Source organism: Haliotis cracherodii, unplaced genomic scaffold, assembly GCF_022045235.1.
Source record: "Haliotis cracherodii isolate W230 unplaced genomic scaffold, xgHalCrac1.p SCAF_5, whole genome shotgun sequence".
In the NCBI taxonomy this organism is placed as follows: Eukaryota; Metazoa; Mollusca; class Gastropoda; order Lepetellida; family Haliotidae; genus Haliotis; species Haliotis cracherodii.
In genome coordinates this window covers 16194255-16208024 of record NW_027266308.1, presented here as the reverse complement: position 1 = coordinate 16208024, position 13770 = coordinate 16194255, and the positions used below count along the sequence as shown (strand labels likewise).

Genomic DNA, 13770 nt, shown 5'->3' with positions numbered 1-13770 from the left:
TTACCTTGACTGAGCACAATACAAGAGTCTCAGGCTTGCTAAATAGCATGATTTAAGAGGGCTGTATATGATGGCCAAAGGTAAAAAGATTTGCAAATGTTAAATACACAACAAAACATTACACTTGTTATTTAGCATACCACACACATACCATGTATTTACCAAATATCACAAAGATGAATGCAGACTAGTGGGCCTAAATAACATTTTCAATATGGCTGACGTGGCCACAAAGTTAAAGTAAGGAGAGAAGACACCCTTGCTGGAACAACAATTTCAGCTTCATTGGACCTTTTTGTTCAGAAGGGATCCACAGTTTTGTGATTCATGCTGGATGGAGAGAAGGAGTGCCATGACATAAGCTCCCCTGTGCACAATGTGCACTAACTGTAGGTTAAAGCTAACAACACGAAAAAACCTGGGGGTTGGGCTAATTTTGTGAATGAAATAAACATTTGTTTTGACATTTGTTATCAGGCAACTGACAACAAATACAGGCAAACCTCAAGTGTCAGCAAACACTGTTCATTGTTCTTGTTCAAATGACTATATTGTCTATTTAAAACTCTCAACATATTGATGTTGTGTACTTGGTAGCATAGCACTTACAAGATATGAGGAATAGTGATGAGTGAAACAAAGACTTCATATCATTACCATCTTCCTGCTCCACATCCTCTGTGAATGTCGCCAACTCCCGTGAGTATTTGCCTCTCTGAAATACTTCCTTAGGCAATGGGCCTAGAACCGAAGTTATCTGAAGGACAATTCATGATACAATCACTTTAGATTATATTGACATAAATACTGTATCTTAAAACATCTCTTCACAACCTTTACTCTGTTACAAAAATGAGTGAAGTAGTCCAGGCAAAATATGCTTTCACTTGGAAAAAATTGCAACAGAATTTATTTTACCACAATGCATTTCTACAAGGTCCCGAAAACAACAAACTCATATTTCAGATGAGGGTCAACGGTGATGGAATTTCTTATCTTAAAGTGTTAACAATACTTCAGTGAGTTAATGTGCCATGTTATATGCACATAAGTCCTAGCACACTGTTTTAGAGTTAAAAGATTCAACTGTGTAAACACACATTTAGGAAACTTGAAAATTGGAATTGAAATTGGAGGCCATCTTGAATTTTGCAGATTTGTCAATAGTCGAAAATGTTCAGTTATTGTGAATATCTTTTTAGAAACATAATATGGCTATTTTGCAATACAACACGTGCCTTTTTTTATCAGAACATTGACCCTCATCTGAAATACGGAAGATATATTGATAATTGGTGGCCCTATTGGATTATGCAAATTAGACATATTTCCCAAACTGGGATTGCTTGGGGCTTTTAGTATGTTGTTTTCGGGACCTTGTAGAAATGCATTGTGGTAAAATAAATTCTGTTGCAATTTGTTCTAAGTTGAGTGAAAAAATGACCTAGATTGCCTGGACTAAAGGTAACTTTTCCCTCAACCTCAAGATATAACTTCAGAATAGCTTCCACCAAGTGACTTTGGTCAATACCGACAAGAAGAGAAGTCAGCTAATCCTGGCAAAACTAAGGGACACAGGTAATTATGTCTACTCACACCACTAACCCTCTGAACAACAGTGAGACCACCTTTGTGGTCTTGTGGATAGAGTGTCTGTGGTTAATCCCTAGTCATGTCATACCCAAAGACGTAAAAAGATGGTACTTGTTGTTACACTGTATGGCACTCAGCATTAAGGGGCTAAAACAAGAACTGGTTGGCCCGGAGTCAGTATACTGTGTACTGGGGTATTTGTGTTAAACTGCAGCATGGTATCTCAGTGGGACAACACTACAAAACCGGCATTAGTCCAGACCAGTGCAAGCAGTGACTGTATAAGATGTGATGAATCATCTCATTTCACTGGCCTGTGGCAGAGGTACTAGGTTCTTCGCATGGAAGTCTGGATAGGAGTGTAATTAAGTCCTCAAATGGTCACAAGTCTGAAAACCCTATAGTCTCAAATGTTTTTCAGCAGAGACTGATAATCACATAATGTTAGCTTGGGTACCGGGTACTCATATTTGCAAACAATCTAACAACTCCCATGTAAAACCATATCATTGAGTAATTCCATCAATATCAAGTAAGCTTTGAGATGTTGTGTGTAATGTTCCTCTTGTGTTATACGGCCTTACTGATGTAAGTAACTCTGGCTTGGTCTTGCCAAAGAAGAGGGGTCTTCCCAGATACAGTTCTGCTAGAATACAGCCCAGGGACCACATGTCAATCTCGGTGCCGAATGGGATTCCAAACATCACCTACAAACACAACACAAAAACCTTCATATTTTGTAATCTTGTAACAATGACAGTTGTTAACAGCTGTTTCAGATGTATCTGCAAACATCATGAAAGAGTTGATCACCACCACTGTTTGTTCTCACATATCCTGAGCTTCTATGTATCTATCCACATACGATTTCATGTCTGGATATGAGTCATTTCCAAAATTTGTAAGATTTTGTGTTATATGTTAGTATCTCATTAATTATGGTATTCTAAAAATGTGTTTTAATCTTAAATTGTATCTTGCATATGTCTGCACATACTACCATATAGAAAATAGCTATAAATTATAGTTAAGCGCCACAAAATTACTTTGAAGGGTGAAATTTTGCCCATTTTGGCTTGTCACAAGCCTGATGGCCCAACTTCATGATATTCAGTTTTAATCCAAAATTAGTTTTTGTCAGACATTTTTGCATATATCTTTAAAGATTATCTTAGATTAAGTATAACAAATAATTTAACTACTTTTGAATGAAAAATATTTGATTTATTTCCTTTATTATGCTTGTCACAGGGTTACATGTCACAACTGTTATCAGAACTAAATAGTTCGAATAAATGGCATCTTCCTCGCTGACTGCTTAAACTACTTCCTGTTCCAAAGCCTTGCTTTTTGGATGTCAACATGGCTGCACTTGTTTTTTTGGAGACTGCAGAAATAAATATATTACAACACATAAGGTGAGTCGTTTTCATGTTTCATCTCATGTTTTGTTACGTCACTACTGTTACTGGGCTTGAAAACCTATGTCATAATTGTTGTGTGCATATGTGAATTGATTTTCCGTTTTGTGTATAGTTTGGGAAGCATGTGTGTTTTGATCCTAAGGGACCAATCATTATTTTAGAAATGAAAGTTCAGTGATTTGTCACTAATGTTACGGTCACTACTGTTACAATGTCATTTGTGTTATAATGTAACAGTGGGGACAGAAATTGTAACAGCAACTATACTAAACCGCAAAAGAAACGTCAACCCCAAGTAATGTTGCATGAAAAGTTGTCATTTAAATGGCTGGGTAATGTTTGTGAAAGTTTCTAAAATTTAACATTACCTTGTCCAGAAAAATGAAATTTGATGATTAAAAAAACCAAAGCAGATGACAACAAGCATGAAATACTCACATCCCCCGCCAATATGACATGTCAGGTTGTGTGCAACTGGGCTTTTTTGTAAATGGCCTAATTGCAGCACTAATAAAAGTTATTACTGGTGTGCAATGAATGCAACAACTGTGTCCATGACACTTTTGGAGGAACATACACTCAAGCAATGCAGAACTTACCAACAAAAAAGGAAATGTATTCAATACTGTGAGATGACATTATGTGCCAAGTTTGGTGAGTAAATATAGTACGGTTTTCAAGATCTGCTCCGGAAACGAGGACTACCGCCATTTTCAGTCTAAATCAAAGTCGCTGCCATGGAAACTCAAAAAATATTTTTTTGAAAAATCCCAAACTATCAAAAGGCACCACTTCACCACTAGATCTATCTATGTGCCAAGTTTGGTGAAGAAATATGGTACGGTTTTCAAGATCTGCTCCGGAAACGAAATGTGATGGCACCCATTCCTATATCCCCCTTCCACTTCGTGGCGGGGGATAATAAAACCGATTGCCCAAATGCATCATGGCAAAGGCCATTTCTTGCCCTATAAAAATCCACCCAGATTGGATAACATTCATTCGTTATTGAAATACTACCACATGCAAAGATTGACAAGAAATCAGCGACACCAAACCCATGGACGATTGCAAGCTTGACAAAGTAGACAATGCATTTCAAGTCCACGTAAGGACCATATACAGGCTCAAGCAACGGTACCAGACCACCAACACTACAGATGACCGAGCATGTAGTGGAAGACCAAGGGTCACCGCCCGACATCAGGATTGTCAGATTGTGCGACAGCATCTTCAAGATCGCCTCGGTTACTGCTGCGGAACCTGCTCAACAGACCATGGGGACACACCAGCGACACATTAGTGCAGACACCGTGCATCGACGATTGACGAGCAGATGCCTCCACTGTCACAGGCCACTCCGAGGACCCATTCTGACACCGCGTCATCGCCATGACCGTCTTCAGTGGGCAACACTGCACCAGCATTGGTGCCACCAGCAGTGGAGAAGAGTCCTCTTCTCAGACGAAAGCCGTTACTGTATCTCATCAGCAGATGGCAGAGAGAGTCTGGCGACTCCATTGGAAACATTATTCAGATACTTGTGTTGAAAGAGACTCGTGGGGTGGTCCAAGCATCATGGTCTGGGGTGGAATTAGTCTTGCTCAGAGGGTCAGCCCTGTGGTCTGTGGTCAGAACATCGGTCCAGGGAGAGGCAATGGTGTCACAGCAGCTCAGTACATTGATCAAGTCTTGAGACCACATGACCTACATCATTTGGCACATCGCCGCAACCACGAGTTTCAACATGATAACGCCCGTGCCCACACTGCGAGAGCAACAAGAGACTTCCTCCAGCAGAATGGCATCTGAATCATGCGGTGGCCTGCCCTCAGTCCTGATTTAAATCCCATTAAGTACCTGTGGGACAAGATTCAAAGACGGCTGAATGATGTTCGATCAAGGCCGACAACTCAGCTGAACTGCCTCAGGCGTTCCTCAGAGTGTGGGCTCAAGTGCCTATGGCCTTCATCAACAGCCTCATCCATTCCATGTATCGACGTGGCACGGCAGTCATCAATGCACATGGCAGGCACATGAAATAGTGACTTGTGATGCCATTTTCTCAGATACTAATGTTGTGTTTCACTTTAAGAACATTTGACACTTTAATTTCAACCTTGATGATCAGTTTTGCCAAATTTCATCTTTTTAATATGTCTCAAAGTATGTTTACAGTGTTTGGACAAATAGGATTTATCATATATCTATCCATGGTGACGTTTCTTTTGCAGTTCAGTATAGTATTCTGTAGGAAAATTGAAAGAATAATTCATAGCTGTTTGTTCAAATAATTATCATAATGAATACAATGATTTTGCTTGAAAGTTCTGAAAAATGCTGACATGCATGGCCAGAAAAGACAATACGACAAGTATATGTAACAGTAGTGACGAAGGATGGTAAAAGTTGTGACTGAAATGGATCGCAATACAGATTCTGCTTTACTTACATAACCACTCAAACTAATATATTGTAAGAAATGGTTTTGGGGATTAAGTTTTACAATTGCAGAGAAGAGCATTTCTCATTAAAAACTGTTTCACAAAAACTGATACCGATTTCATTGAATTACAAACAGTTTTACTCGAAGTGCATATAATATGTTGTAACAGCAGTGACATTGAACTGTAACAGTAGTGACTAGGGATTTTATAATTTGAAAGAATATGTTGTAACTTAGTGTTACTTAATTTTAATGTGTTGGAATTTTTTTTTAAACATATCTCTTTAAGTTTTACAAAATTGACTAGAACTGAAAGATTGGTAGACATATTTTCTCTAATATTATGTGTTTAGTGGTTCTGTTACAGTAGTGACAAAGGGTTATAAGGGTTTTGACAAACTGGTTATAAATAAGTCTATGTTTTCAATAGTGACATAGAGTATTGTAAGATTAGTGATAAGGTATCTTGAAAACCAATTTATTCAGTTTGATGTCTTTGAATATTGTTTATGTTTTCCTGCTAATATTTCAGAAGACTCTGATGGCTTTGACTAGGGTTGTGAAATTTTCTTTAAATGTTATGTTTTCAATCATATATTTGTCTTTTTCAGTGCAAAGAATCAAAGATGGGTATGAATGCGGTGGAATGCCATAGGCGTTACAGGCAAAAGGAGCGATGGCACTCAGGAAGCATACTGTAAACAGGGAATTTTTTGCGACCGTTTTATTTTTGCGAGTTTTGCGAACGAGACTCAATCGCAAAAATTAAAAACGCAAAAATAAGTATAAATAATACATACATACTTTATTCATTGCAACACGTCATCAAATGTTGAAATCATCAACCAGAACTACAAGTTACTCAATAAGTTAAAAACACAAATGAATGCAGAATGGTCACACAATACATCACAAATGACACTGTAAACAGACCAGTTAGTGTCACTGTTACCTCACAGTAATCCTGCCTTCTTCCAACCTCGCTTGATTGCGTCTGTGTCCTTTGCAATTTTGTCCACACATGACATGACACTGAGTTGAGTCAATTATCGTATTTGATAATTGGTCGCAATCTCTTCCGGTCAACTTTCCAGCCAACTCAGAAAAACTAGCTTCGGAGAGAAGCTGTCTATTGTTTGGTACGCCAGGGGACATCTCAACACGGCAACTCGCAAAAATATCTCGTCGCAGTATTGTCTTTGGCGTGGTATTCGCAATATTTTAACGGCGCAGAAATAAAGCTGTTTACAGTATTCATCTCTGGACAGTTTTTCACCTCTCTGGACAGTTTTTCACCCATGACACCAGTGATTGAGCAGGATGTTCAAGAGACATCTTCACCTCTGGACAGTTTGGAGACACCTATGACACCAGTGAATCCGAACAAATCCATGATGCAGGATGTTTAAGAGACATCTTCACCTCTGGACAGTTTGGAAACACCTATGACACCAGTGAACCCCAACAAATCCATGATGCAGGATGTTCAAGAGACATCTTCACCTCTGGACAATTTGGAGACACCTCTGACACCAGTGAATCCTGGTCAATCCATGATACAGGATGTTCAAGAGACATCTTCACCTCTGGACAGTTTGGAAACACCTATGACACCAGTGAATCCAAACAAATCCATGATGTAGGATGTTCAAGAGACATCTTTACCTATGGACAATTTGGAGACACCAGCGAATCCTAGTCAATCCATGATGCAGGATGTTCAAGAGACATCTTCACCTCTGGGTGAAAGGGGAGATGGAAAATCCCATGTCAGTAATGTTTATGTGCTTTTTTGTGAGTTACCCATGTCTCAACATTCTTCTACAACAGCATATTGTCTGAAATTTTTTTTGTCGTAAAACCGACATGTTAACCAGTGAAACAGGTTTTTTCATTCAAATTAAAGCTTATTCAGTTGATATGATGTGTTTTTGTTTGATAACATTGTTTGTTGCGTTTAAAGATGGAATGTGGAAGTCATATTAAATTTCCTCTTTCATAAGAAAATCACTACTGTTATGCTTGTCACTACTGTTACATGTAATGTCACTACTGTTATCGGCCTAAATTATAGTAAATATTTATTATTTTCTTTTTGTTATTTGCTTTATGTGTTATTTTCTAATAAATAAACATGTAATTGTATGTTCTGAAAGAAATCCACCAGAACAAACAATGTTTTAGTACAAGAAGACTGGTGTCAAAATTTTATCAAAATGTAAATTGACAAACCAAAGCTTACCATCATTGTTTTATATTTTCTTCAATTTGGTTTCTTTTGAATTTTCTGTGTACAAGTCTTCACAGAAATTGATATCATCACTAAAAAAGCCCAGTTCAAATGACAATTTTCAAATAACCCTTACTTTACAACATGTAACAGTAGTGACTTGTAATTTGCATTTTTCGTTTTTAAATGTCAACAAAGCAATATTAGGATTCATTAAGGTTGCAAACTCTCTACCTTAACTCTAAAACATGATGTTTTTGTATTAATGAACCAAAATCAAGGAAAAGAAATAGTTCCTTTTTGAAATTCATAGGCATGAAAATCTTACAAATTCTGAAAATGACTCGTATCATTCTGATAAAAATCTAAGATGCCAGTAATTGAAAAGTTGTTGAAAAAATGATATGCTTCTCACTGAGTGAATGAGTGAGTGAGTGAGTGAGTGTGTGAGAGTTCTTCGACATTCTTAGTAATAATCCAATAATAACATAGCAGGGGAACGGAAATGGGCTTTAAACGGTGTCCCCATGTGGGCAATTGAACCTGCGTCTTCGGTGAGGTGACAAGTGAACACCGTAACCACTGGGCTACCCTACTGCCTCCAGATGGTACTGAGTACTGAGTCATATCATATAATGCCAGGAAGCATTATAAAGGGGAGTCAGCTATTGCCATGGAACAGTCCTAAAACATGTCATTAGATAATCAATTCTGATGCCTTTAGATTAATATGAGTATTTTACTTTGTATATAAAAACAAAACAAATATGTCAGAAGGCCCAAAGTAAAGCAGGTGGTAGACATTTACCAGACTGGTGAAACCAAGGTATGGTATTGAGAGATCAGGGATCATAATCTGGGAAAATCTGGGATTCGAACCCATAACTAGCATACTCTGGCACTTCAACATCATCCATTGGTCAACTGTGAAATTACCTCTGGCGCCCTGTAGAGCAAGGTCTGGACATCAAACTCACGGTAGTACAGAGAAACTTCTTTGTGGACATGTTGTATGGAGTTACCAAAGTCTATCACAGTCACAGAACTCAGGTCATTGGCTGGAAGAAACAAAGAACTGATACTTGAACCAGTGGTCATGTTGGCTTAGAACTATCAAAACTGTCAGAGACGTATTACGTGACCACTATCACAGAATTCAGTTAATGTGCTGGAAGAAACAAAAAACTGATACTTGAACCAATGGTCATGTTGGCTTAGAACTATCAAAACTCTCAGAGAGGTATTACGTGACCAGTATCATAGAATTCACTTTATGTGCTGGAAGAAACAAAGAACTGATAATTGAACCAATGGTCACGTTTGGCTTAGAACTATCAAAACTGTGAGGGAGGTATTACGTGACCACTATCACAGAATTCAGTTAATGTGCTGGAAGAAACAAAGAACTGATACTTGAAACAATGGTCATGTTGGCTTAGAACTATCAAAACTGTCAGAGAGGTATTACGTGATCACAATCACAGAATTCAGTTTATGTGCTGGAAGAAACAAAGAACTGATAATTGAACCAATGGTCACGTTTGGCTTAGAACTATCAAAACTGTGAGGGAGGTATTATGTGATCACTATCACAGAATTCAGTTAAGGTGCTGGAAGAAACAAAGAACTGATACTTGAACCAATGGTCATGTTGGCTTAGAACTATCAAAACTGTCAAAGAGGTATTACGTGACCACTATCACAGAATTCAGTTTATGTGCTGGAAGAAACAAAGAACTGACACTTGAACAAATGGTCATGTTGGCTTAGAACTATCAAAACTGTGAGGGAGGTATTATGTGATCACAATCACAGAATTCAGTTAAGGTGCTGGAAGAAACAAAGAACTGATACTTGAACCAATGGTCATGGTGACTTAGAACTATCAAAACTGTCAGAGACGTATTACGTGACCACTATCACAGATTTCACTTTATGTGCTGGAAGAAACAAAGAACTGATACTTGAACCAATGGTCATGTTGGCTTAGAACTATCAAAACTGTGAGGGAGGTATTACGTGACCACTATCACAGATTTCACTTTATGTGCTGGAAGAAACAAAGAACTGATACTTGAACCAATGGTCATGTTGGCTTAGAACTATCAAAACTGTCAGGCAGGTATCATTTGATCACAGTATCAGAGAAAACTATAAAAAGTAGGATTGAGTACTTCTTGCAATAATTGGAAAGATATGCAATGGACTCTAGCTCATCAGTCAATCTACTTCTTGGTGTCCTCAGTGAGCAGTGAGTACTGTTTAATGCCTTACTCAGCAAAAAAATCAGCTGAATGATGACTGCCTGTAAATAATCAATGCTGGGCCAGGCATCTAGTTGAAGACAGCAAGACTGTGTTTTATATATACGAGCCGCCAATCTGCGCTGACAGCATAGGGATATGTCAGGATATGACAGCATACAATCAGCCAGGTCATACATCCTAACAAAATTAATACATTAACATTTTAATCAGCATGTAAATAATTGAGTGTGGGTCAGGCAAACCAGTGGTTGATGGCCTGGTATGTGATTCACACCATCAGGGAAAGATGTCAGGTCCACCAGATCCACATTGCAACCTCCCAATTCTCATTTAAGTATACACATGCTATTACAACAAGCATAGGGTACCGGAGCCTTGTTCTGCTACAGAATCTCCAGGAGTGTAACTAACCATGTTTCAGCAGTATGTTCTCTGGCTTGAGGTCAGCATGGATAGTGTTCTGTTGTCGAAGAAAGCCTAGGACAACCAACAGCTGGAGACTCAGCTTCTTCACCTTGTGTAGGTGCTGAAGTATAACATAGGCTTCATCATATAACACACAACAGCTTCATCATGTCCATCGATTCTAAATAAACAAACTGTAAAAAGATTATTTTTGCCTAATAAAATATTTTTACAACTCTTATCCATTAAGCACTCACAATAGGAATTCCCTCAGTGGGGGAATTTTTCGTTTTGGAGTTGATTTTTTGCCTGTTATTTTCTTTCATGTGCTTTACCCTATTTCTGTTTTTCAAATATAATTTTGGTCAAGCATTTGTCATTAAGTATGCCAGAAAGTATTAACATCTGCAAGTTACTATGTTGAATTTAATTGCTCTTTAAGATTATACATTTGTTCCAATTGTTTATCCTTTAATATTATACATTCCTACCAATCATTTATCCTTTAAGATTATACATTTCTACTAATAATTTATCCTTTAAGATTATACATTCCTACCAATCATTTATCCTTTAAGATTATACATTTCAACTAATAATTTATCCTTTAAGATTATACATTCCTACGATCATTAGAAATCAAAGTTTAAAAGAGAGGGAAAAACAAACCTCACCTAAAAAATATCATAGAGGCAAATTCCTAAAAACAGCATTGGTTTACAACACTTTCACACAATGACCTATGGTTATCAATCAACTACCTATAAACATAGCACTATTACAAACCCTAATCTATATTTGTGACTTTACACAAAGTGAGAGTGACAGTATTACATTTAATCCCAATGTGTCAGCTAATGGTGGGATTGTTTGTATGGTTGTTTGAATAAAGCAATAAGTCAGCAATATCCAAGCCATATCATTAGAGCCGGTAAATAATTTAATGGTGGACCAGTGGCACTATGACACACAATCACTTAAGTCACATAGTCTGTTTCTATTCCAAGGGACCTATTCAGCCCTAGAAAGTGGGAGGAAAGCCCCTAGGATCACAATCCAGGTCAATCTGGGATTTGAAAAACAAGTACCCGGTAGGGGATCATAGCAGAAGCTCGCCACAGCAATAGCCCATTTGCGGAGCTCTCTATGTATACTATCCCTGCCACCACTCACAACTCCCTACTGTGACAGGCAGTCACAACCATGCTTGCAACAGAATGACCATTACGTTTACACACAAAAGTGATGACTCGTGATGCTGAATACTCTTCCAGAAGCTAACTTACTTTCTATATTCGTCAGTTTGAATCTCTAATTCATTTCATCATGTAATTAGTAAGAATGTACTAAAGGGGGTAGTTTAGCCAGGTGGAACAAGAGACGACTAGTACAATATACACAGATCTATTTACATGAACATCATATACATAGCTAACAAATATATACAACACTGGTGAACAACTATAGACTTCCCAGGGACTGAGCATGTTTCTAGGAAGCAAGAGCAAGTTTGTAGACACATACTTAGTTTGGGTTTTAATGTGCGCTTTCCGACATATGCGTATTTTGGAAATTTGGAATTTTTAAATATGCCATGCTAAAAAGGTGGGGGAACTAAAGGAGTTTGTGTGGTTGTGTGGTTAAGTGTTTTTATAGATTTATGATTTATGTTTTATTGGTAGTTTGTTTTGTGTTTCTTTGGGTTTTTTTTAAATGCGACCGAGTAGGCCTGTTTTTTTTATTAGATAAATGCCTAGTGCTTTGAAGGTTTGTAAGTTATTTAAGGGGTTTAGTAGAGTTGCTAGTGTCATCTGGTTGTTGTAGTTTAGTGTGGATTTGAGTGTTGTTCTGTGTTGTTGGTAATGTGTGACATGTAGTATTACGTGTTCAGGAGTTTCTATTTGGATGCAATGTGGGCAATTATCGGTTGGATGTTTTTTAATTTGGTGTAGGTGTGAGTTTAGTTGAGTTTAGTTGGCCTGTTTGCAATTTGGTTATTGCCCTGTCGACTTTCTTTGGTTTTATGATGGATTTTGTTTTTTTTGAGTGGCTTTTGTAGCAGGTTTGCAGTTTGATTCCTGATAGTTGTTTTGCCTTCTTCTCATTTTAGTGCTGATTAAGCTGCTTTCTTGGCATGTTTGTTACCAAACACTTCGACATGGGCAGGGATCCAAACTATTTCTATGTCTTTGCCTAGTTTACGGAGATTGTCAGAGCTTTTAAGTATCTGAAGTATTAGTTTGGGACGTTTTTTTTGTGTATTTGTTTTTTAAATCCTGGAGCCCACTTAATGAGTCAGTTAGGATTAGGTTTTTTTGGTGTTTTTTATTTTGGAGCTGTGTAGGGCTGTTACTATCCCCTTTAGTTCAGCTGTGAAGATTGATTGGTTATTGGAGAGCCTATAGGATTTTGTTTCTTTTGTAGATGTGTTGATGTGGATGCCGAATCCTGTGTGCGTCTTGAGTCCGAGTCAGAGGACCCATCTGTGTATATGTGTAGACACTTGAGAGAGAGATAATTGGCTTCTTTACGCCTGCTTTCCGACTTTATGCGTATTTTGCACACGGACCCGCAAGGCCAATTAGTGGTTTTGCTGAGGAGGGTATATCTGAAAAGGAATGGCAACCTGTGGGCTTTTATGGTTGCTTATTTAATTTTGGGGCAATTTGTAATTTTGAAGAATGCTGTGCTATAGGAGGGGGAACTAAGGGATTTTGTGTGGTTGTGTTTTATTTTGTTTTTTTTGTTTTTTTAGGGTTTAGATTGGTGATAGTATGATTTTGTAGCTTACTGTAAATCTTGATATTAACGTGAGCTTGAATTATATGCGAAAAATGCGAGTTGTCTTTGCTCGCATAATTAAACATTGCATTTATATCAACAATAAGACATTTTGGATAGCAGAAATACCAACTTAGACATATGCTGAAAACAAACAACTATGTATTCCACATCACTGTTTATTGAGCAGCACTTGTTACAAGTATATAAACAATGTCATTCAAACACTAATTACATCCTGTGAATTGTCACTGCTGGGGTCAAGACAAGTGTTCTACTCACTCATGTCATCACTGATCACACCTGCAAGTCAAGACAGACGCCACCCAACACGGTGTCTTTGCTCTTTGCGACTGCATCAAAGGCCGAAACAAGCCAGCGTGCACATATTGTTCAAGCTGAAGTACTCTACGCAGCGCTAATAAGCTGCGCTATTTGGTGTGTGATTGGATTAATGTAGGGTTGGATTAAGATGAGTATTCTCCTGTAAACCTGACAGAGGACATTTGTTTAGATATAAATCCACTGATGCTTGAGAGGAGGGTGTGTCGCATTCATATTGAGTTGCTTTTTTTGCGAGGGGCCAGCGGTCGCATTCTTTTGGAGACGCATTAATTTCACGTT

General features: G+C 37.9%; 1 protein-coding gene and 1 pseudogene across 2 annotated transcripts in view; one reads left to right on the top strand and one right to left on the bottom strand.

The window, feature by feature from the left end:
- LOC139442807 (uncharacterized) overlaps positions 1–13770 on the bottom strand; it is a 49345-nt gene that overhangs the window by 17728 nt on the left and 17847 nt on the right. For both annotated transcript variants that reach the window (XM_071223699.1, XM_071223700.1), the window contains exons 6-9: positions 10372–10486; positions 8630–8751; positions 2178–2300; positions 658–757 (exon numbers count right to left, since the gene is read on the bottom strand). In XM_071223699.1, coding sequence (XP_071079800.1) covers positions 658–757; positions 2178–2300; positions 8630–8751; positions 10372–10486 — 460 coding nt within the window. The remainder of the gene's footprint in view (positions 1–657; positions 758–2177; positions 2301–8629; positions 8752–10371; positions 10487–13770) is intronic.
- LOC139442155 (uncharacterized) lies at positions 6100–8347 on the top strand (annotated as a pseudogene).